Source organism: Caretta caretta, chromosome 14 (genome assembly GCF_965140235.1).
Source record: "Caretta caretta isolate rCarCar2 chromosome 14, rCarCar1.hap1, whole genome shotgun sequence".
Classification (NCBI taxonomy): Eukaryota; Metazoa; Chordata; order Testudines; family Cheloniidae; genus Caretta; species Caretta caretta.
Genome location: NC_134219.1, coordinates 34,705,992 through 34,728,548, shown reverse-complemented (window position 1 = coordinate 34,728,548; position 22,557 = coordinate 34,705,992). Strand labels below are relative to the sequence as shown.

General features: G+C 42.6%; 1 protein-coding gene and 1 pseudogene across 1 annotated transcript; one reads left to right on the top strand and one right to left on the bottom strand.

Annotated features, from left to right (window-relative positions):
• Positions 1-7,412: 7,412 nt before the first annotated feature.
• On the top strand, positions 7,413-8,366 carry LOC142068917 (olfactory receptor 14A16-like). Its single transcript, XM_075119035.1, has one exon. The coding sequence runs from the start codon at positions 7,413-7,415 to the stop codon at positions 8,364-8,366; it is 954 nt and encodes a 317-aa protein (XP_074975136.1).
• Positions 8,367-12,686: 4,320 nt separating this feature from the next.
• On the bottom strand, positions 12,687-13,514 carry LOC142069217 (olfactory receptor 6F1-like; annotated as a pseudogene).
• Between the last annotated feature and the right edge of the window lie 9,043 nt (positions 13,515-22,557).

The window sequence follows — 22,557 nt, the reverse complement described above, 5'->3', positions numbered from 1 at the left end:
TTCCCAACCAGCTGTACCCAGAACTCATGGAGAGCCTATGGACTCCAGTGGGAAGAAGATTGGGACATTGCTGGGGTATAGCATCTAGGCTTACTCAGGCTGAAAGAAGAAATATTCCCCTAAGCAAGAATGCATTCACATGACAGAAAAGCAGAGATGGGTCCAAATCAAGACTCTAATCCACGCTGGGATCCCAAATTCCTCAACATTCAAGAGAGGAGCTTTTGGATCTGAGGTCATGGATCTGCCCTGTCACTACAAAACCCACCACTAGCTGGATGGACAGACAATGTCCCCATTGCAGGTTGGCACAATCTCTTTGAAGATGGAGGTCATGAGTGTGTTCTGGAGACTGAACTCCCCTTTGCACTGTCCAGATGGGCTTCAAAGGTCCGAGCTGGCTTACTGGTCCTTCAGAAGACTGCCCAGTTGGAGATAATTAGTGACAGCTCAGATGAGTGGAAATCATGAAATCAATGGGAGTTAGGCACATCTGAGGACCCCAGTAGGAACCCAGCTGAGTATTTAGGTTTCTAAATACCTAAAACTTTAGATAGTTTTCCACATCTGACTCCTCATCTCCTTCATTGACCCAGTGGAGGTTTATATCAGGACGTGTCATCATTCCTCAGGACACTTTATCAGGCACAATCTCTTCCCATTCATGTCTCCGTGTTTAAATTCTGCAGAGTGTGTAAAGGCTCAGGGATTCAGGTGTCAATAGAATAGAGGACGCAGGCCATGTGGAGAATTCCCTGGGCACAACGCCGACTGGGAGCGCAGAGCTGTGATTATCCTCAGTGGGCATTGCAGAGGATTCAGTAGTAAAACACTTGAGATTGGGTCAAATTCATCTGGTGAGAGCCCACTGGATTCCAGGGAGTTACACCAGGAATGGATTTCGCTCTGTGGGCTTATGGAGGAAATTGTATGCAGCATGTTGTACACTCAGGGCTGAAACAAGATGTTTTATTGGCTGAAGACTATACACTGATAACACTGAATGACCTGCTTTTTGGACAAAGGGCTTTCTTCCTTGTCCCCTCCCCTGCCTGTTCTGTTTTCCTTCTTCATCAAACAGCCAGATCAGCAGCCCATTGAAGAGGCAGAAAGCTGTAATTTTCAAAGGTGCCTAAAGGAGTCAGGAGTGCACAACTCCAGCTGAAACACTGTGGGACTTGGGTGCCTAAATCCCTTAGGCTCCTTTGAAAACCTCAGCCTGAAGTCTATTTTTCAAAAGAACATGTAGAAGCAGAGATTGTGGCTAGATACACTTCCTCCACATCCTGCCCCTTGCCAATGTGCACCAGTCCTGCCCTGCAGGAACCCCTTTTGTGGGTGACAGGAGAATCCATTCTTATAGATTCACAGATTCATAGATACTAAGGTCAGAAGGGACCATTATGTTCATCCAGTCCGACCTCCTGCACAACGCAGGCCACAGAATCTCACCCACCCACTCCTGCGAAAAACCTCTCCCCTGTGTCTGAGCTATTGAAATCCTCAAATTGTGGTTTAAAGACTTCAAGGAGCAGAGAATCCCCCAGCAAGTGACCCGTGCCCCATGCTCCAGAGGAAGACGAAAAACCTCCAGGGCCTCTTCCAATCTGCCCTGGAGGAAAATTCCTTTCCAACTCCAAATATGGTGATCAGCTAAACCCTGAGCATTTGGGCAAGATTCACCAGCCAGATACCCAAGAAAGATTTTCTGTAGTAACTCAGATCCCACCCCATCTAACATCCCATCACAGGCCATTGGGCCTATTTACCATGAATAGTTAAAGATCAATTAATTACCAAAATCATGTTATCCCATCATACCATCTCCTCCATAAACTTATCGAGTTTAATCTTAAAGCCAGATAGGTCTTTTGCCCCCACTGCTTCCCTTGGAAGGCTATTCCAAAACTTCACTCCTCTGATGGTTAGAAACCTTCGTCTAATTTCAAGTCTAAACTCCCCGATGACCAGTTTATATCCATTTGTTCTTGTGTCCACATTGGTACTGAGCTTAAATAATTCCTCTCTCTCTCCGGTATTTATCCCTCTGATATATTTATAGAGAGCAATCATATCTCCCCTCAACCTTCTTTTAGTTAGGCTAAACATGCCAAGCTCCTTGAGTCTCCTTTCATAAGACAGGTTTTCCATTCCTCGGATCACCCTAGTAGCCCTTCTCTGTACCTGTTGCAGTTTGTATTCATCCTTCTTAAACATGGGGGACCAGAACTGCACACAGTATTCCAGGTGAGGTCTCACCAGTGCCTTGTATAATGGTACTAAAACCTCCTTATCTCTACTGGAAATACCTTGCCTGATGCATCCCAAGACCGCATTAGCTTTTTTCATGGCCATATCACATTGGCGGCTCATAGTCATCCTATGATCAACCAATACTCCAAGGTCCTTCTCCTCCTCCGTTACTTCTAATTGATGCGTCCCCAGCTTATAACTAAAATTCTTGTTATTAATCCCTAAATACATAACCTTACACTTCTCACTGTGAAATTTCATCCTATTACTAAAAAGAAAAGGAGTACTTATGGCACCTTAGAGACTAACCAATTTATTTGAGCATGAGCTTTCGTGAGCTACAGCTCACTTCATCGGATGCATACCGTGGAAACTGCAGAAGACATTATATTCACACAGAGACCATGAAACAATACCTCCTCCCACCCCACTCTCCTGCTGGTAATAGCTTATCTAAAGTGATCATCAAGTTGGGCCATTTCCAGCACAAATCCAGGTTTTCTCACCGTCCGCCCCCCCCCCCCCCCCAACTCACTCTCCTGCTGGTAATAGCCCATCCAAAGTGACCACTCTCTTTAAAATGTGTATGATAATCAAGGTGGGCCATTTCCAGCACAAATCCAGGTTTTCTCACCCCCCACCACCACCCTCCAAAAACCACACACACAAACTCACTCTCCTACTCTCATACACATTTTAAAGAGAGTGGTCACTTTGGATGGGCTATTACCAGCAGGAGAGTGAGTTGGGGGGGGGGGGGCGGAGGGTGAGCTGGGCCCATCTCAAATTAATTTGCAATTTCCTGATAGAAATAGTCTTCTTCTGTCAGCCACACAACCCTCAGCTCTTACATAGCAGGGAAGGCCCGGTCCTGATCCCACTGCAGTCACTAGCAATAATCCCGCTGACTGCAGCAGTTCCAGGGGTTGATCATAGAGGTGCACGCCGTGTGTTCAGTAGAGCAAATTTCTCCGAGGAAATTTCTTCACAGGTTTTTGTTTCATTTTTTCCCCATTCCATGGAGAGGTGGCCACATCAAGCAAAGGACATTTGTATGGATGGAAATGTAGGTGGGGAAGGAAATGAAGTCCAGTGTTGCACAGTTAGGAACGGAGAGAGCTACAAACATGGGCTGGGGCTTCCAAGCTGTCTTACCCCAGTTCAAACAGAGAGACCTTAATGGCATCCCTGTGTGTTCCCCCACTGGTCATTGGTGCTGATACGCTCCCCCCAGGGAAACCAGGAGGCACCCAAATTTCAAAGCTATCCGAGTAACCATTCAGCTTCTAGTGCACTTCCAGAAACTGAGCTTTAAACCATACAGAATGGCGGGAATGGAAATCCTCTAGCCCTCCTTCTGCATTGGCACAAGCGCACAATCCAACACGCAGACTTTCTTAAATTCCATTCTCATTTCGGGTCCCCCAAGATTTCGTGGGGGCCGTGCACTACCTTGGGTAAAATGAGACAGATTGAGACCAGTTTGACCTGCCTCACATCAATAGTTTGATCTCTAGCTTTGAGCAAAATAAACAAAACCTAGAAACTTGTAACTGGGCTCATATCTCCACAACCCTTCGCTCAAATGACCCCACATTTAGGTCACTAATCCTACCCTGCACCCTCCGAAGGCACATTAAATTTCAAAAGAATCTGACTAAGCATGTCTTCTGTTTTTTCCTTTTCTTTTTTTTTTAAGAAAGGAGGACCTTTAAACAGAAGTCATGGTGCAACCTCAACTAGAAGGGCGTTGCTGTGATGGTAATAATATTCATCAGTTCATTTACTGGTTGGGTACCCGTCTTGCAGGTTTCTATGAACCCTGCTATTGGAATATTCCAGGAGCATTGAGATGGGATTGTGATGTTCAGCAATGAGAATCTCAGAGAGAGGAACAAACAAAAGACTCAACATCACGGCACTGATATTTAGCTCATGTAACCTGGCCTAGTTCCATAGCACTCTGCCAATTTACATTCACTGAGGAACTGGTCTAATTGACTTCAGTGGGGCTGGGGCTGATTTACACAACAGCTGTTTGGGGGATCTGGACCCTTTGAGTCCAAGGCAGCTAGAGGTGATTTACAGAAACTGGGGCACTGACCCATTCACTTCAGTGGAGCTACCCTGATTTGAACTTGCTGAGGATCGGAACCACTGATTCCAATCGGTCTCGGGCTGATTTCTACTCTCTGGCTCTTTGTATTTCATCAGTTTCTCTGACATGAATGTCTCGTGTAAATTACACATTTTTAAACAGTGCATCTGTAGCCAAAGGAGCCTTTTATTTTAATATTGTCTGCCGGAAGGAAAACAATGTTACTACTGCGAAAGAAAGAAAGAAAGAAAGAAAGAAAGAAAGAAAGAAAGAAAGAAAGAAAGAAAGAAAAAGACCTGGGCTATTCATCCCAATAAAAGTTGAAGATCAGATGCAGAAAATCTCCACAACACTGTTCCCAGTTCTGTCCCAAGTGGGACTGAATCGCTCTGTCACACTTACAAGTTATACTTGTAATTCATCTGAGTGGACAAAGAGCTAGGAAAGAGGAGCCTGATTACGAATGTTTGACTCTTCTTTGGTTCAGTTTCACAGGCAAAGGATATAGGTTGGAAACTGCGTCATGGGCCAGATCCCCAGCTGGTGTAAATGGATGTAGCTCCCTGGAAGTCAATGAGTCAGATCCCCAAGTGGTGTAAATAGCCCTCACTACTCTGAAGTCAGTGGAAGTGTATCAACTTACACCAGCCCAGGACCTAGTCCTTAGTTTTTAGTGTTTGTCTCTTAGTGAGGAACTTGAAGCAGCCAGGGCAGCCTGAGCTGTGGGTTCCTCTGGTGGCTGCATCCCAAGAGCTGCTGGTGCAATGCAGGAGAAAAACATCTCTGCTCCCCTAGAGGTGACTATGTGGAGTTAATGAAGGAACAGGCTATTCCAGGCCAACTGAGACTCTGGTGCCAAGAGGCTCTTAGCTATTGTAGATCCCATGTCTGTGCTACAAATATCTGTTTTATTTTGCCATCCTGTGGGGACCCCCTTTGTGATCCAGCCCTGCCTTGTTTTTTAGCTAAAGGTCCTTCAAGAGATGCTGTCATCATGTGAGATGCAGGGCAGGTGCTGTTCCCCCTCTGGGGAGTTAGGGTCAACTAGGGCAGGTTGTCAGGATGCTTTGCTCCTGAGGTGAGAGCAGAGCTGGGCTCACAGCCCTGGAGACCAGATTCAGCTATTTACCCCCAGAGCAGGGATATCTTGGGCTGTGACCTTATTTGAAGCTGGCACAAACCAGGATCAGCTCGACAGCTGGGAGTGTCTTTCAGTCCCTGATCCCATTTAGTCCATCACCTTTCACCCAAGCCTGCCCTAGGAGGGAAGCAGGGAGCGCCCATCTGTGCTAGGAACTGCAGAGAGACCCCTGCAACTCAGGACATCCAGCGAAGGGATCTGACAACAGCTGGTGAATACGACAGTGTTGGGGGAAGGAGAGAGAGAGAGAGAACCAAACAATCCTGGCAGTGGGTGAATAGATAGATAGATAGATAGATAGATAGATAGATAGATAGATAGATAGATAATGACCAATGATTCCTAACACAGTCGGATCAAATGCATCGCAAATTGGAATAAAGACCAACAAAGTAAGTTTTCTATTTCAATTAAATATGTTAGAGTATTAATATATGGGGCAAATTTAATATCAGAAATATGAATTGCAATTAGAACTCTTGAAGACTTTTACTAACAAATTATGCAGATATCTAGAGATGATCAGATTTTTTTTTCCACCAGAAAAAATTGACTTTTCATTGAGGTTGTGAGAACCAGTTTCAGCCGAAAACTGTTGGAACCTGAAAATTTTTAGGCATAATGAAAACAAGTTTTCATTGTTATGGATATCAGAGACTTTCCATGAAAATATATTCAACTGAAAACTGAATTTTCCTTTGAAATAAAGTAGAAATTGTCTGACTACTCCTACCTGGAAACTTAGCTTTTTGCCAGGGTGGGGAACATGAATATTGTCCAATAACACCATAATTTCCAACCCCATTCCCTCTATTGCAACCGTGTTTGTCTGTTTCAAAGGGGTAGCTGCAGGATGGTAAAACTGAGTAAGTAGCAAAGTTGGTCACTCAGAGAATGTGTTTTAAACATACTAACCTCTCTAAACGAAAGCCCTGAGAGTCGAAGCTCCCAGACAAAGGCTGTCTTTCTTTATCCTACCCAAGGACAGGCAGGAGGTTGATGGAACTAGAACCCAGATCTCCACTTCTACCATCATAGCCTCTGTCCCACACTGCTGCCTGCTAAACAAAAATACTGTCAACATGTGCACAGAACATGCACATAGGAAGACACAATCCATCCCCAAAAGAGTTCACATTCAAAGTACACAAGACAGACAAAAGGAAGGGGAGGAAAGAGAGGCAGCGGTGACTGCTCCATGGTCACAAAGTGACAGAGGCAAGACTAGAACTGAAGTCTCCTGACTCACACAGCACAGAAATAAAGTCACAGAGGGGAACCACACAACCTAGCAGCAACTGAGCGATGCGACCAGCCCATCATCACCCAGCAATGGGAGTGCAGCTGGGATCTGGTGCCATAAATCAACATGTAAGTAGGCATCAGGCGGTATGTGGGATGTTGGGGTGGAATCATCACAGAAAAGCTGCCATGCGGGAAGCTGGGTGATTCTGTGCTGTATTTCTCAGTTAAGTGGGAATCAGACTGTGCTGGCATTTTAGTAGTTGAGATGAGTTGGCCAAGTTGTGAGCCTGCTGTCTGTAGCAATAGGGGCATAATTTTGGCTCAAATTGTTGGATTTGGATTGTACTTCGTTCCATCTTTCATCCTGCATTTGATCAAGCCACATCTTGGGCCAGATCCTCAGATGGTGTAAACTGACCCAGCTCCAGTGACTTTAAGGGAGCGATGCCAATTTACACTCCTGTCATAACGCACCAGAGTAGTGCTCTGGTTGTGAGCGGTGAGGAGCCCTCACTACTCCAGACAATGGAAGTGACAAGTGCTGTGCACCTTTGACATTCACATCATGAGACATCATGGAGAGGGGAATCAGAGTCATTCCCTCTCTCACTATAACCCTGACCATTGCTCTTCTCCTTTCCTCCACAGCCATCACACAATGAACTAAGAAAGAAAATGTCCAACCAAACCACCGTGACCGAGTTCCTTCTTCTGGGATTCTCTGATGTTCGAGAGCTGCAGATTTTGCACTTCATTGTGTTTCTAGTGCTTTACCTGGCAGCCCTGACAGGGAATCTTCTCATCATCACAGCCATAGCTCTTGACTATCACCTTCACACCCCCATGTACTTCTTCCTGATGAGTTTGTCCATCCTAGACCTCGGCTCCATCTCTGTCACCATCCCCAAATCTATGGCCAATTCCCTTATGAACACCAGGTCCATTTCCTATTCTGGATGTGTCGCCCAAGTCTTTTTCCTCATCTTCTTTGCTGAAGCCGACTTTGTCTTACTCACCATCATGGCATACGATCGATACGTCGCCATCTGCAAACCACTGCACTATGAGACTATAATGAACAGGAGAGCTTGTGTCCAAATGGCAGCCATTGCCTGGATCAGTGTAATCCTCTATTCTTCATTGCATACCGGGAACACGTTTTCAATAACCTTCTGTGGAGGCAACATGGTGGATCAGTTCTTCTGTGAAATCCCCCAGCTACTCAAGCTCGCCTGCTCTAACTCGTACTTCAATGAAGTTGGGGTTATTGAATTTAGTGTGTGTTTATCTCTAAGTTGTTTTGTTTTTATAATTGTGACATATGTTCAGATCTTGACCACGGTATTGAGAATCCCCTCTGAGCAGGGCCGACATAAAACCTTCTCCACATGCCTTCCTCACCTCATTGTAATTTCCATGTTTCTTTCCACTGGTGCCTTTGCCTACGTGAAACCCATCTCCAGCTCTCCGTCAGCTCTAGATCTCGTGGTGGCTGTTCTCTATTCCGTGCTGCCGCCAGTGATGAATCCGATCATCTACAGCATAAAGAACAAGGAAATCAAAGCTTCCCTGAGGAAACTGACTGGGTGGAGGTTATTCAACAAGAATAAAATGTCTGCGTTTCTCTGATGAACGTGGTTTTATCTGTGTTGTTTTAGCAAATACAATCAACTGATGACATTACTGTCCCCATAAGAATATGGTATGTGATTTTTTTTATGCAAAATGCTGTGTGTATAGCGGTAAATCCACACTAACTCCACTAAGTCAGTGGAGTTCTTCCAGGTTTATACCAGTATAAGTAAGATGAAAATCTATCGATGTCATGCTTTTATACTGCCACCCCTCACCATGTTATCTGAGTACCTTCCACATAAAATCATTAGCCATTAGACTTCATGGAATCTCTGGTTCTTCTCCTTTTTGTGGGTCAAAACTTTGCTTGGGGTATGATGGCTTTTGGGTTTCTGTTTGCTGGTGTGACAGAGTGGGATATGGCAGCATCAGATCATGAACTCTGTGTTTTGCTATCTGGGTAAATATTGACATGGTGACTGCAGAAGTCTGGGCTTGTTCAATAGCCGTCTATCGCTCTTTGTTCATGGCAGCTCTCCTCCTACCTGAGAAAGGTGCCTGTTACTTTGCTGAAGGACTATCACTCAGAGAAATCAAGACTGAAGTCTGGGTCCTTTGATTTTTGTTGCCTTTCACCTACAGGCCCTGCTGCATGGAACAAGTCTTTTGCTATATAGGGAGTCTGCAAGTGATGGTGCGGAGGGTGGGGGCATGGCTGGTGGGTCTGGAAGTCTTAATTTTAGCACATGACAAAGAGACAGGGGACCTATTTAAGTGCAGAGTCCTACCCTGTGTCAGGTGCCAGCCATAATCCCATGTAAGAAGGACTTGCAGGAGTTTGTTCTATCTAATCTAATCTATCTGTCTATCGTACGATCCCACACTGTCACCCATCACCATGCTATCTGAGCACCTTCCACATAAAATCGGGCGCCATAGCAAAGCCCCTAGTAGACCCTAAGGAGCCAGAGACTCCATTCCTTTTTTTGTTCTTCCCCTCAGGGTAAAAGATATGATTGTGGTATCAGTGCAGTTGTTTGGTTCTTGCTTCTTTCTCAGATTTTTTGAATTTTATTTTAGGGGGTTTTTGTTTTTTTTGTTTTTTTTTTTTACTGGTGGATTGATTTGTTTCTTTATGAGGTGGGAGTGCCTGGGGACAGGAGCGCTGGAAGCTCCCTAGAAGTGGTGGGGGGGCACCGACACCTGAACCAAGGCCCCACCCCCACACGGCCTCTTCCCCCGAGGCCCCACCCTCGTGCCACCTCTTCCCCCCAAGGCCCTTCCCCACGCTTGCTCCTCTCTGCCCCCTCCCCACCATCGCTCACCCTTAAGGCCAGTAAAAAGTGGGAGAACATACCCCTCCCACTTTTAAAAGTGATCGGGCCATGGCCCCCTGCCCCCCCACCCCCATCTCCATTCTGGTTCCTCTGCCTGGGGAGATGCTGAGCGTTTGGATAGACAGTGTTGCAAGTGTTTTCTCCTTTATTGGGCGTGCCCGTATCTCATTTCCTTGATGGGGTTTTCCGAGCAATGGGTGAAGTAACATCCTGTATTGGCCCAATTTCTGTTGTTGGGAAAGACAAATTTCCAAGCTTACGCAGAGCTCTTCTTCGGGTCTGGGACAGGTGTCACAGCTAAATACAAGTTTCAGAGTGGTAGCCGTATTAGTCTGTATCAGCACGTTTTAAATTTTCATCCAGATTTGGGATAAAAATCAATTTCAAAATATTGGAATTTCCTCTACAATGAAAATTCCAACCAGCTCCAATTAGGGCTGGGACTTCCAAAGAGGCCAAAGGGACATAGGTGCAAAAATTCTATTGAAACTCTCTCAGGTTCCTTTGGTAAACCCAGCCTACGTCTTTACGATCCTTTGAAATCCCCAGCCTTAATAAGTAAAACACTTTCCAAAAGGTAGAGGGATACAAAGGTAAAAGTTAAAGTTTATTTACACTTTGATGATAAGAGTGGTCTAGATATAAATATACAAAAATACAAATAAGTCAGGCATGAAGGGCAAGATATGTAAAGGTATTTAGGAACCTAGTGGGATTCTCAAAAGCATCTAGGTGTCTATCACCCATTAAAATCAATAGTTCCCATCAACAGATGATGACACTAAACTGGGAGGAGTGGTAGATACGCTGGAGGGTAGGGATAGGATACAGAGGGACATAGACAAATTGGAGGGTTGGGCCAAAAGAAATCTGATGAGGTTCAACAAGGACAAGTGCGGAGTCCTGCACTTAGGACGGAAGAATCCAATGCATCGCTACAGACTAGGGACCGAATGGCTCGGCAGCAGTACTGCAGAGAAGGACCTAGGGGTGACAGTGGACGAGAAGCTGGATATGAGTCAACAGTGTGCCCTTGTTGCCAAGAAGGCCAATGGCATTTTGGGGTGTATAAGGAGGGGCATGGCCAGCAGATCGAGGGACGTGATCGTTCCCCTCTATTCGACATTGGTGACATCTGGAGTACTGTGTCCAGTTTTGGGCCCCACACTACAAGACGTATGTGGAAAAACTGGAGAGAGTCCAGCGAAGGGCAACAAAAATGATTAGGGGGCTGGAACACATGAGTTATGAGGAGAGGCTGAGGGAACTGGGATTGTTTAGTCTACGGAAGAGAAGAATGAGGGGGGATTTGATAGCTGCTTTTAACTACCTGAAAGGTGGATCTAAAGAGGATGGATCTAGACTATTCTCAGTGGTAGCAGATGACAGGACAAGGAGTAATGGTCTCAAGTTTCACGGGGGAGATTTAGGTTGGATATTAGGAAAAACTTTTTCACTAGGGGGGTGGTGAAACACTGGAATGCGTTACCTAGGAAGGTGGTGGAATCCCCTTCCTTAGAAGTTTTTAAGGTCAGGCTTGACAAAGCCCTGGCTGGGATGATTTAGTTGGGGATTGGTCCTGCTCTGGGCAGGGGGTTGGACTAGATGACCTACAGAGGTCCCTTCCAACTCTGATATTTTATGATTCTATGATTCTATGAACAGTTATGTTTTGAGAACTATCAGTTAGCCAGTTTTTAATCAATTTACTGTTGTTTTTGTGTAGTGTTATTTTTTTAAATAGTGTGATGTTACCCTGAATCAAACCTTTAGAAAAATGCAAGTCTATTACATAAACACCATTGCCTTTATCAATCATGAATGTCACAGTTAAATCAAGTTCATTTGATAAAAAACATTCTGTGAAAACATATTGATCACCATTAATTGAACTTCTTTCTCCCTTGTAATTCCTTTTTGTTGAAAAATGACCATTTTCAAAAACGAAATTGTTTGTAAAGAACTGTTGATTTAGTGAATTTTTGTTTTCTTTTTTTAATTAAATTTTTCATTTCAATTTTTGACAACATTTAAACGGAAAACTTTATAAAAAACGTTATTGACTTGTTTCCATTTACCAACATGTAGGATCCCCAAACTTAGAACCCCTAAAAAGGGAAATAAGTTTGATTTTTTGAAATTCTTCACTAATTAAAAAAAAAAATCCACCATCGTTGTTCATCATTCTGTATTTCCTGCATGTTGTTCTTTAGTTTGCTGTTTAATAATTTTTCAGCTATTGAACAAGGGAACAGACACAATGTCGTGTGAGTTGGCCAAACAGTCATACATCACAGATAATGAAAATTCTGGAGTTGCTACAAATTTAAACTTAGAACAAACTTCTGAGTGCAGATTCAGTGTCACTAAGGTCTTGATCCTGCACACGCTTTATGCACAAGCTTTCTTTCCTAGTGTGAGTAGTCCCGTTAGAGTCAACTGGACGACTCAAAATAATATAATTTAGCACTTGAGTAAGGATCTCAGGATGGGGGCCTAAATGTGAATTTCTAAAAGTAATGTCCACATAGGGCCTGACCTAAAGGCCATTTAATTCAGCTGAAAGATGTTCGTTGATGCCAATGGGCTGTTGATGAGACCTCTCAAGAGATTTTAAGGGACAGATTTTCAATAGTATTTGTAGCTACCACTGAAATCAATGGGATTTTGGTGCCTCATCTGCTGAAGTGCTTTGTAAAAGCCCACTAAACAACTATCTGCATCTTTAGACACCTAAATATCTTTGAAAATATGCCCCTTAGGAGCTCATGTTCGGTAGATTTTCAATAAAAATTAGGCTCCTAGAAGCTAGATCTTTAATGGTATTTAGGGGCCTATCTGAATCTTTAGGTGCCTAAATTCCTTTGCAAATCTGGCCCTTAGGCACTTCTGAACATTTTACCCAAATACCAAAGTTGTAAATGTAAAATTGGAACCAGGATTAAAAGAACAACAACAAGGACAGTTACTACCAAAGGGAACATGAGCACAGGCTGAGAATCAGACCCAGTAACATCTAAGCCATTCAAAAACAACTTCATGGCCCACTGAATACCTTCCATAAAGTCTCCTTCACCTCTTTGTTTCTCAGACTGTCAATGAAGAGGTTTAACAGCGGAGTTACAATAGTATTCAAAGTGTTGACAGTCTTGTTCATGTCCAAGGCATTCTGTCTGGAAGGCCTGACATACAGGAAGATGGTGGAGCTGTACCATATAATCACAAGAGTGAGATGGGCAGAGCAAGTGGAAAAGGCCTTTTGCTGGCCTTGGGCTGATGGGATTCTCAGTATGGTGGAGAGGGTGTAAATGTAGGAGACCAGAATTATTGAACATAATTCCAGGATGACGATGATCGAGATGATAAAAGCTGCCATCTCAAACACATAGGTGTCTGTGCAGGAGAGAATGATGAAGGAATCTATGCTGCAGAAGAAACGAGTAATGACACTAGTGGCACAGAAGGACAACCTAACTCTCAGAGATTCTGGGATAGAAATAGCCAGGAAACTGCACACCCAGGAGCCAAGGGCCAGCTGAGCAGACAAGATGCTGTTCATGATGGTGCTATAGTGCAATGGGTAGCAAATAGCCAGATAGCAGTCATGGGCCATGGCGGACAAGAGGAAATGTTCTGTGCCCCCCAAGGAGAAAATGAAGTCCATCTGCAGGATGCAGCTACTAAAGGGGATGGTTCTGCTTTTCCCCAGGAAAATCGCAATGGTCTTGGGAACACAGGCTGTGGTGTATCATATCTCCAGCAAGGAGAGGTTGCAAAGGAAGAAGTACATGGGGGTGCGGAGTTGATGGCTGGCCCTCACTAGGACTAGGATGGCAACATTTCCTGCAACTGTCAGGACATACATCATGGTAAACACCACAGAAAGAGAGATCTGCAAATATTAACTACGGGGGAAGCCCAGAAGGATAAATTCCTATATCCTGGAGTAGATTTCCTTCTCTATTCCAGTCACAGGCTCCATCTGTCAAGATACAAGAGATCATAATTCAGGAGAAGCTTTGTTACATGGATTGTTAGACATCACAGGTACAATTTTCAAGGGTGCCTGTCAAGATTCCTTCCCCACTCTGAACTCCAGGGTACAGATGTGCGGACCTGCATGAAAGAACCCCTAAGCTTATTCTTACCAGCTGAGGTTAAAAAAATTCCCCAAGGTACAAACTTTGCCTTGTCCTTGAACCCTATGCTGCCACCACCAAGCATGTTACACAAACTACAGGGAAAGAGCCCACTTGGAGACGTCTTCCCACAAAGTATCCCCCCAAGCCCTACACCCCCTTTCCTAGGAAAGGCTTGATCAAATCCTCACCAATTTGTACAGGTGAACACAGACCCAAACCCTTGGAACTTAAGAACAATGAAAAAGCAATCAGGTTCTTAAAAGAAGAATTTTAATGAAAGAAAAGGTAAAAGAATCACCTCTGTAAAATCAGGATGGTAAATACCTTACAGGGTAATCAGATTCAAAACATAGAGCATCCCTCTAGGCAAAACCTTAAGTTACAAAAAGACACAAAACCAGGAATATACATTCCATTCAGCACAGCCTATTTTACCAGCCATTAAACAAAAGGAAATCTAACGCATTCCTAGCTAGAGTACTGACTAACTTTTTACAGGAGTTCTGAGCTGCATTCCTGATCTGTTCCCAGCAAAAGCATCACACAGACAGACAGACAGACCCTTTGTTCCTCCCCCTCCAGCTTTGAAAGTGTCTTGTCTCCTCATTGGTCATTTTGGTCAGGTGCCAGTGAGGTTATCTTAACTTCTTAGCCCTTTACAGGTGAAAGGGTTTTGCCTCTGTCCAAGAGGGATTTATAGCACTGTATGCAGAAAGGTGGTTACCCTTCCCTTTATATTTATGGCAGTGCTTAAACGATATAGAAGCCTAAATCCCATTACAAAATCATGTAAGTTGCTTAGGAGCCTAAGAGCTAGAGTTTCAAAAGTGTTTAGATGTCAACGGTGCAGACTGACAAAAATGCTTAAGCAGGTTAGGCACCTAATGTGGTTAGGTGTTTTTGAAAATCCCGCTAAGCATCTATCTGAAGCTTTAGACATCTTCATACTTTTGAAAATCTGGCTCTGAAAGATTAAAGCTCTTTTGAAAATTGGATGTAGGCTCTCAAGTCACCCAGGGCCAGATTTTAAATGGTATTTAGGCATGTAGTGGGATTTTCAAAAACACCAAGGCACCTAAACTCATTGGTTTCATTGATTCATAGATTGCAAAGCCAGAAGGGACCATTGTGATCATCTAGTCTGACCTTCTGTATAACACAGGACATAGATCTTCTCCAAAATAATTTGTAGAGCAGATCTTTTAGAAAAACATCCAATCTTGATTGAAAAATTCTCAGTGATGGAGAATCCACCATGACCATTTGTAAATTGCTCCAAAACTTAACTACTCTCACTGTACGCCTTATTTCCAGTCTGATTTTGCCTAGCTTAAACTTCCAGCCATTGTATGGTGTTATCCCTTTCTATGCTAGACTGAAGAGATCATGAAGGAATTTATAGACTGTGGTTAATTCACCCATTAACCTTCTTTTTGTTAAGCTAAATAGATTGAGCTCCTTGGGTCTGTCACTATAAGGCGTGCTTCCTAAACTTTTAATCATTCTCATGGCTCTTCTCTGAACCCTCTCCAATTGATCAACATTCTTTTTGAATTGTTGACACGAGAACTGGACGTAGTCTTTTTCCTCTTTATGCATCCAAGAATTGCATTAGTCCTTTTGGCACAGCATCACCCTGGGAGCTCATGTTCAGCTGATTATCCACCATGACCACCAAATCTTTTTCAGAATCACTGTTTCCAACAATCGAGTTCCACGTCCTGCAAGTATGTCTTACATGCTTTGTTCCTAGATGTAGACATTCACATTTAGCAATAGTAAAATTATATTGTTTGCTTGCGCCCAGTTTACCAAGCGATCCAGATTGCTCTGTAACCCTGTCCTCTTCATTATTAACTACTTCCTCATTTTTGTGTCATTTGCAAACTTTATCAGTGATGCGTTTATGTCATCTTCCATATCATTAAAAAATGTTAAATAGAGTTAGGATATGAACAGAACCCTCTTGGACCCCACTGGAAACATACCTGTTCCAAGACAATTCCCTTTAACAATTACATTTTGAGACCTAACCGTGAGCCAGCTTTTAGTCCATGTATTGTGTGCCATGTTATTTTTGTATCCTTCTAGTTGTTTAGTCAAAATGTCATGCAGTACCAAGTCAAATGCCATAGAGAAGTCTATTATATCAGCACTATTGCCTTTATCAATCACAATTGTAATGTCATCAAAAATGATACCTAGTTAGTTTGACAGGATCTATTTACCATAAACCCATGTTAAATGACATTAATTATATTACTTTATTTCTTTATTAATTGAGTCCCTTATCAGTGTAACTATGCTGGTTCTGGCGGGACCCAACGGAGAGTGCCCATTCAGGAGAAATTGCTTCAAGCAGGGCAGTTACAGCCCAAGGCTGGGGTTTCTGTGCACACCAAGGCAAACCAAACCAGCCAGACAGAGAAGACTTTGCTTTTACCCCACTGGCTAACCACAAGTCACACAAGCAATTCCCTTAGACACCCCAGTTTCCCAGTATCACCACCAGTGCCACAAGTTATGAGGACAAATGGTGATGAAAACCAAGACCCCAGTAAAGGGAAAAAGCTTCTCTCCATCCCAAAGGACCAAGCCCCAGACCCAGGTCAATATACAAATCAGATCTGACCCACAAATCACACTGTTGCCAATCCTTTAGAATCTAAATCCTAAAGGTTTATTCATAAAAGGAAAACGATATAGATGAGAGCTAGAATTGATTCAATGGAATCAATGACATACAGTGATGGCAAAGCTCTTGGTTCAGGCTTGCAGCAGTGAGAGAATAAACTGCAAGTTCAAATCAAGTCTCTGGAGAACATCCACAGCTGGGATGGGTCTTTCAGTCCTTGGTTCAGAGCTTCAGTGTAGCAAAGTCCCTCCAGAGGTAAGAATCAGGACTGAAGACAAGATGGAGGAGCTGCAGCAGCTTTTTACAGTCTCTTGCCATGTGGTCTTTCTTTCTTTGTGCCAAAGAGAAGCTGCCCATCACCTGGCCTGGAAACACCTGAGAGTTCTGTCCATAGGTAGGTCCCTGAATACCTTGCTGAGTCCCAAGGCGTGTCTGCCTTCTCTCAATGGGTCAATTGTATATCTGGTGGTCCTTAATGGGCCATCAAGCAGGCTAGGCAGAACTGACACCAACTTGCCTGGGGTGTCACGGAGAAGCGTAGCATAAGTTTGCAATACAGACAGTATAGAGCCAATATTCATAATTTTAACTACAAAAATAATACACACAAATAGACAGCATAATCAGAACCAGCAAACCATAACCTTGTCTTTGACACCTTATTTGACTCCCTTTATACAAGATTTGGTGCCACTACAGGACTTTGGTTGCAACAATGATCTATACGGTCCCAGCTCATGTCAATCACCTCACAATCAGCCACTCCGTTATCTTGCCTGACAGACCTATAATTACCTTGGTCCTCCCATTTACCCTTTTTGAATATTGGCACAACATTAGCTTTCTTCCAGCGTTTCAACAGTAAAGGCCCAGTGAGCTCCTCAGCTAGCATTTTTTAAACTCCTGGATGCGGGTTATCTGGATCTGCTGATTTTAAAATGTCTAACTTTAGTAGCTTCTGTTTAACTAGTGAGCTCCTGAGGTACTAGTGGGTTTGAGTGGGTTTTAGCCACCTCGAGGCTTTTGAAAATCCCACTACGTGCCTAAATACCTTTAAAAATCTGGCCCTTAGCTGCTGTAGAAAATTTTACCCCACCCCACACAGTGACCAAATTCATTTGGTCCACAGATTTCCTAACATCTGGAGAAACAAATGATACTTTGTATTGAATTCTGTTCTTCTCAGTCCTCCTGATGAGAAACAATCTCATCATCCATGGGAGTGGACGCTTCCTTCCGTATGCAAATAGCAGCAATTGGGAAATCCAGGACTCAGAGGGTGAAAACCAACACATCAAATCAGTTTTTCATCTCTACCCCAGTCTTGAATTCTGTAGGTCACAAGAGATACTCATGGAGTTAAACAGTTAAAATGCATTATTGGATGTTCCTTGAATGTTCAAGTCAGAATCCTAGTGCCTGAATAATTATTACCACCTCCCCTATCTCCCGAAGCCTCAATCAGCTACGACTTACAACTAGAGTTTGTCAAGAAACAGGGCAAGGGAAGGGAAGGGGATCCTGATCATTTCATCATTTTTCCCATTGACATTGGAAATGTTGATGGCACTTTTGACCTACTAATTGTTCATTCAATCTTCAGCCAGTGCTCTTCCTTGTCAAAAGTCCCTCCATGCTCTTAGCTGGGATTTTCAAAGGGGCTTAAGAGAGTTTGGTACCCAATACCCATTGAACTCCATTAGGTTATGGACACACAGTATGTAGAATTTCCCTTGATTCTGGATGTCCATATTTAAGGGATGATCTTGACTTGCACTCTGGAGAATCACTGATATGCAAATCCCATTTTAACAGATCTACGGAATTTAGCATGAAGAAGAATAGGAAGAAAAATATCCCAGTTTCCCTGAAAATTTCCTTTCTTCTAATATTAAGGTAAATGGGTCAGTCTTGTCCTCTGCTATTTTCTCCTTCATGAATCTCTGCTGTGCTCTGCGGCAGGCAGGACTTGTCTTTGTTCCTCAAAGGCTCTACGATGAACATTTTACATTGGTATATTGCAAGGCAGAGAATCCTAATCTCTAGTTCCAGCACAACATTGCCAAACTTGAACTCCTAATCTTTTCTCCTAGATCCTCCCCATTTTCCATTCTCCAGCTCATTTCAGAACTCAGCTACCCTTCCCAATACACACCTTTGGAACACTGGGGTTATTTATGTGTCTTCTTCTGAGTCCAGGACCATGATTTTTGTCTTTGGTGAAGATTTTCAGAGGCAAAGAGGGCAATTCTGTGGCCCAACTCCCATTGAAAATCCTTTGACAATCTTCCCTTTTGTATCGAACATGAAAACTGATTTTACAGTTTGCCCAGGATCAAATTCTAACAACCAAGGAACAGACGTCATGACTAGGCTTGGAAGGATTAGATTTGTATTGGTGAATGTTGGTAAATGTCGATTTCACCACACACACACACACACACACACAAACTGATGAAAATGTATTTCCATCGATAATACTCAAAATTTACAGATAGGCAAAGTAAGAAAAATACTGCGGGAGAACTTATTAGAGACAAAATCCAGTGATTTAGACTTTTGAATTAGGCTTACAAATGGATTAGTGAATGAACAGTAAAAACAGGTATGATCTGTTGAATTAAGGATATTGACTTTCTATAGTTTAACACATGATGTTGACAAAATTTGTGTTTTAATGGTTTATAGAGCTTTCACTTTTTGAATCTCAGTGTTAACTATCATTTGTCTGACAGTCTCCCACGCCCCACCCCCATAATTTTGTACAACTATGAACACTGAAATAAATAAAAAGTGGAGAAAATGCTTAAAAACAAACAGTGACAGTACCCATCAAAATTATAAATAATAAAAATAAAATGCTGCCAAGCCTATCCATGACATATTAACATACAAGTGAGAACAGAACAAGAATTTCATCAAGAATTATGTACCAGACAGTGCTTAATTGTCAATGCTCATTAAGTATAATCCCTAGCTTTTGTGCAATGGTTTTCATCAGTAGATCTCAACGCATTTTACAACTGGAGTCAGGGTCATTGTCCCCATTTTACAAAAGAAGAAATTATAAACCAAAATAAATGTACCTGATTTTGCAGTGCCGGACCTTAGAGGCACATTCCATGCTCAGCTGAGACGGAAATAAGACTTTGCCCTCAAGGATAAACGATTGATTGTCACTGTGCAATGGGATTTTCAAAGGAGTTCAAAGCAATTAAAAATTCAAATCTCCTTGTGATTCAGTGGAATGTAAATGCCTGATTCCCACAGACTCTTTTAAAAATCGTACCCATAATGATTATCCTCCTTATGCTAATCTGAGCTAGTCTGGCAAAGATAATAATACCTTGTACTTATAAACATCTTTACATCTTCAAATCACTGTCCAGTCCTAAGCTATTTTATTCTACAACAGGTTGAAAAGAACTCCCTTTGTAGCCATAACTTCAGTGTTGTTTGGAATGGGCCCAATGCCCTTCTGTAGTAAATAATTAAGCATTATCAATCCTCTGCCATATGAGGAGACATTAGGGCAGAGGGGTAAAGGATCTTGCTTAGGGATGCATCGGAAGTCAGGGGAAAAGCCCGGAACAGAGACCATCTCCTGCCTTCTAATACCCTAAACTTCATAGTTACAGAGGGCCTGATCCAATGACAGAGGAAGTCAAAGTTATTCTATTCATTCACTCTAGTAGACTTGGGAAGAAATTCATGGTGCTTTTTCACCTGTAGATTTCAATCCATTTTACCAAGGTGGGTGAGTGGTATTATTTCATTTATTTACAGATGGGGAAACTGAGGCACAGACAGTTAATCTGGCTTTCACACAGTAAATGAGTGACAGAGCTGGGACAAACTCCAACTCCTTATTTCCCATCTACCAGACCAGGCCAGAGCTGAGATTTCAAAAGCTGCCTAAGGGATTATGGGGCAAATTCTTAAAGGCTTTTAGGTGTGTAGTGGGATTTTTCAAAGCAGCTAGGTGTCTAATACCCATTGCAATCAAGGATTTTTAGGTGCCGAGATACTTCTAAAAATCTCATTAGGTGCCTAAAAACCTTTAAAAATCTGGATCTTAAACAAACAAATGCCCGTGAAAATGAATGAGGAGTGGGTGTCCATGTGGCATTTGTGGCTATGAAAACCTAAGTCTACCTCTTAGAGAACTATCCAATCCATTTTTACATTCTTATCTATGCGACTCAATAAATTACAGCAGCAGCGAGTTCCACAGATCTATCATATAGTTATTTTCTCTTCTGCATTCAAGAGTTGAAAAAGATGAGTGAAATTTAGAAAGTGAGAAAGTAAGTGAGAGAGAAGGAAGTATGTTACAGATCAACCAATTACTCACTGGGAAACCTATTCCTTCCAACCAGATATGGCCCAGTAGGTCACATTACCAAGTATACAAAAAATAGGTCTTAATACAAGTGGTTTAAAGTATATTTCTGCGATCCTCTCTCTCTCTCTCTAGTGGACCTAACTTATTAGCTTTTGCTGACAGAACTAGCCAGAACAGACCTCCTTCACACATTATATTCTCTCCTTAGACTGAGGCGTTCTTGGATTCTGAGGAAAAAAATGCATTGCGAGCCATATTTTTTCCTCCAGCTATAAATCAAACATTTAAAGGTTTCATACACAAAATCTTCCTACTATTGCATAAATTTCTATATTGATTAGAATCTCATTGCATTACCATTTTGTCATCACCCTGCTGTCTTTTTCCCTTACCTGCTTCGTTTATGTATGGCAACTCAACAGGTCCAAGAAAGAAGACGAATTTATGTTCCTCAGAAGTGCTCTTGGGATTTGGTCTCAACAGAATTTCACTGTCTTCTCAAGAATGTGCCAAACCCCTGGCTTAGTGAGGACGGTGTCCTTGTTTAAAGAGGAGCACTGGAAGTTAGGAGACCTTGGTTCTGTGTCTCCATTGACTTGCTGATGGACCACTGTGAAATTGTTTAAGTTCTTTGTTCCTCAGTTTCTCCATTTGTAAAAGACAAAAGGCCAGATTTCTCAAGGTATTTAGATGCCTATTGAAATTTCCAGAAGCACCTCGGAACCTACAACTCATTGATTTCTGTGGATGTTAGGTGCCTCTGTCCTTCTAATAATCTCACTAGGTGACTAAATACTCTTTAAAATCTGGCCCTAAGTGGCTGCCCAAAGTTAGGCAACTACGTCCACATTTAGGCAACCTAATAGGTGGTCTAAGATACAGAAGTATAAAGCACCAGAAGCTAAAGACATTCAGACATCTGAAGATAGGCAGATAGGCACCTAGTGGGAATTTCAGAAGTACCTATGCAGGTTAAGCACATAACTCCAATTCAATTCAATGGGGTTTAGGGGCCTAGGCCTTTGAAAATCCCACTAGACACCTAATAACCTTTGAAAATCTGGTCCTGAGACACTTTGGTGCTTTTGAAATATTTGCCTCTAGTCTACACAAAAAGTTGTACTGACATAATGAAAGGTGTGATTTTATACCAATTTAGCTAAAAGAGTGCAACTTTGTTATTATATTGGTTATTGGATATTATATTGGTTTAAACCTCATGTATATCAATTTTTAGGTGCAAACTGAACTGATATAACCAGTTTTCAACCTAAAGAGTCCACAAAGGCACAAAAGTTGCAGTGGACTAAATAAACATATTGAAGTTAAGTTGCTGTGTCTTCTCTGTATAGACAAGCCCTAGGGCCAGATTTTTAAAAGTATTTAGACACCTAGTGGAATTTTCAAACCTTCTAGTTGCCTAACATCCATTGAAATCAATGATTTAGGTACCAAGGTGCTTTTCAAAATCCCACTAGGTGCCTAAATACCTCAACTAATCTGGCCACAAATCACTTTTGAAAATAGGATTGACAGTTAAATTTTCAAGTGCAGCTAATTGCCTAAAGAGCCAATGAGACTTAAGCTCCTAAGTCACCTAGGTGCTTTAGGAAATTTTACCCTAAGGCTCCCTAGTGTGCTTGAATGGAGTATAGTTTGAATTCTAGGGACTTCAATGGAAGTTAGACACCAAGGTGCTTTTGAAGATCCTGCTAGGCACCTGTTTGTCTCTTTAGCACCTTTATACCTTTGAGGATCTCAGCCCTAGTGCTTAGCTATCCAGTTC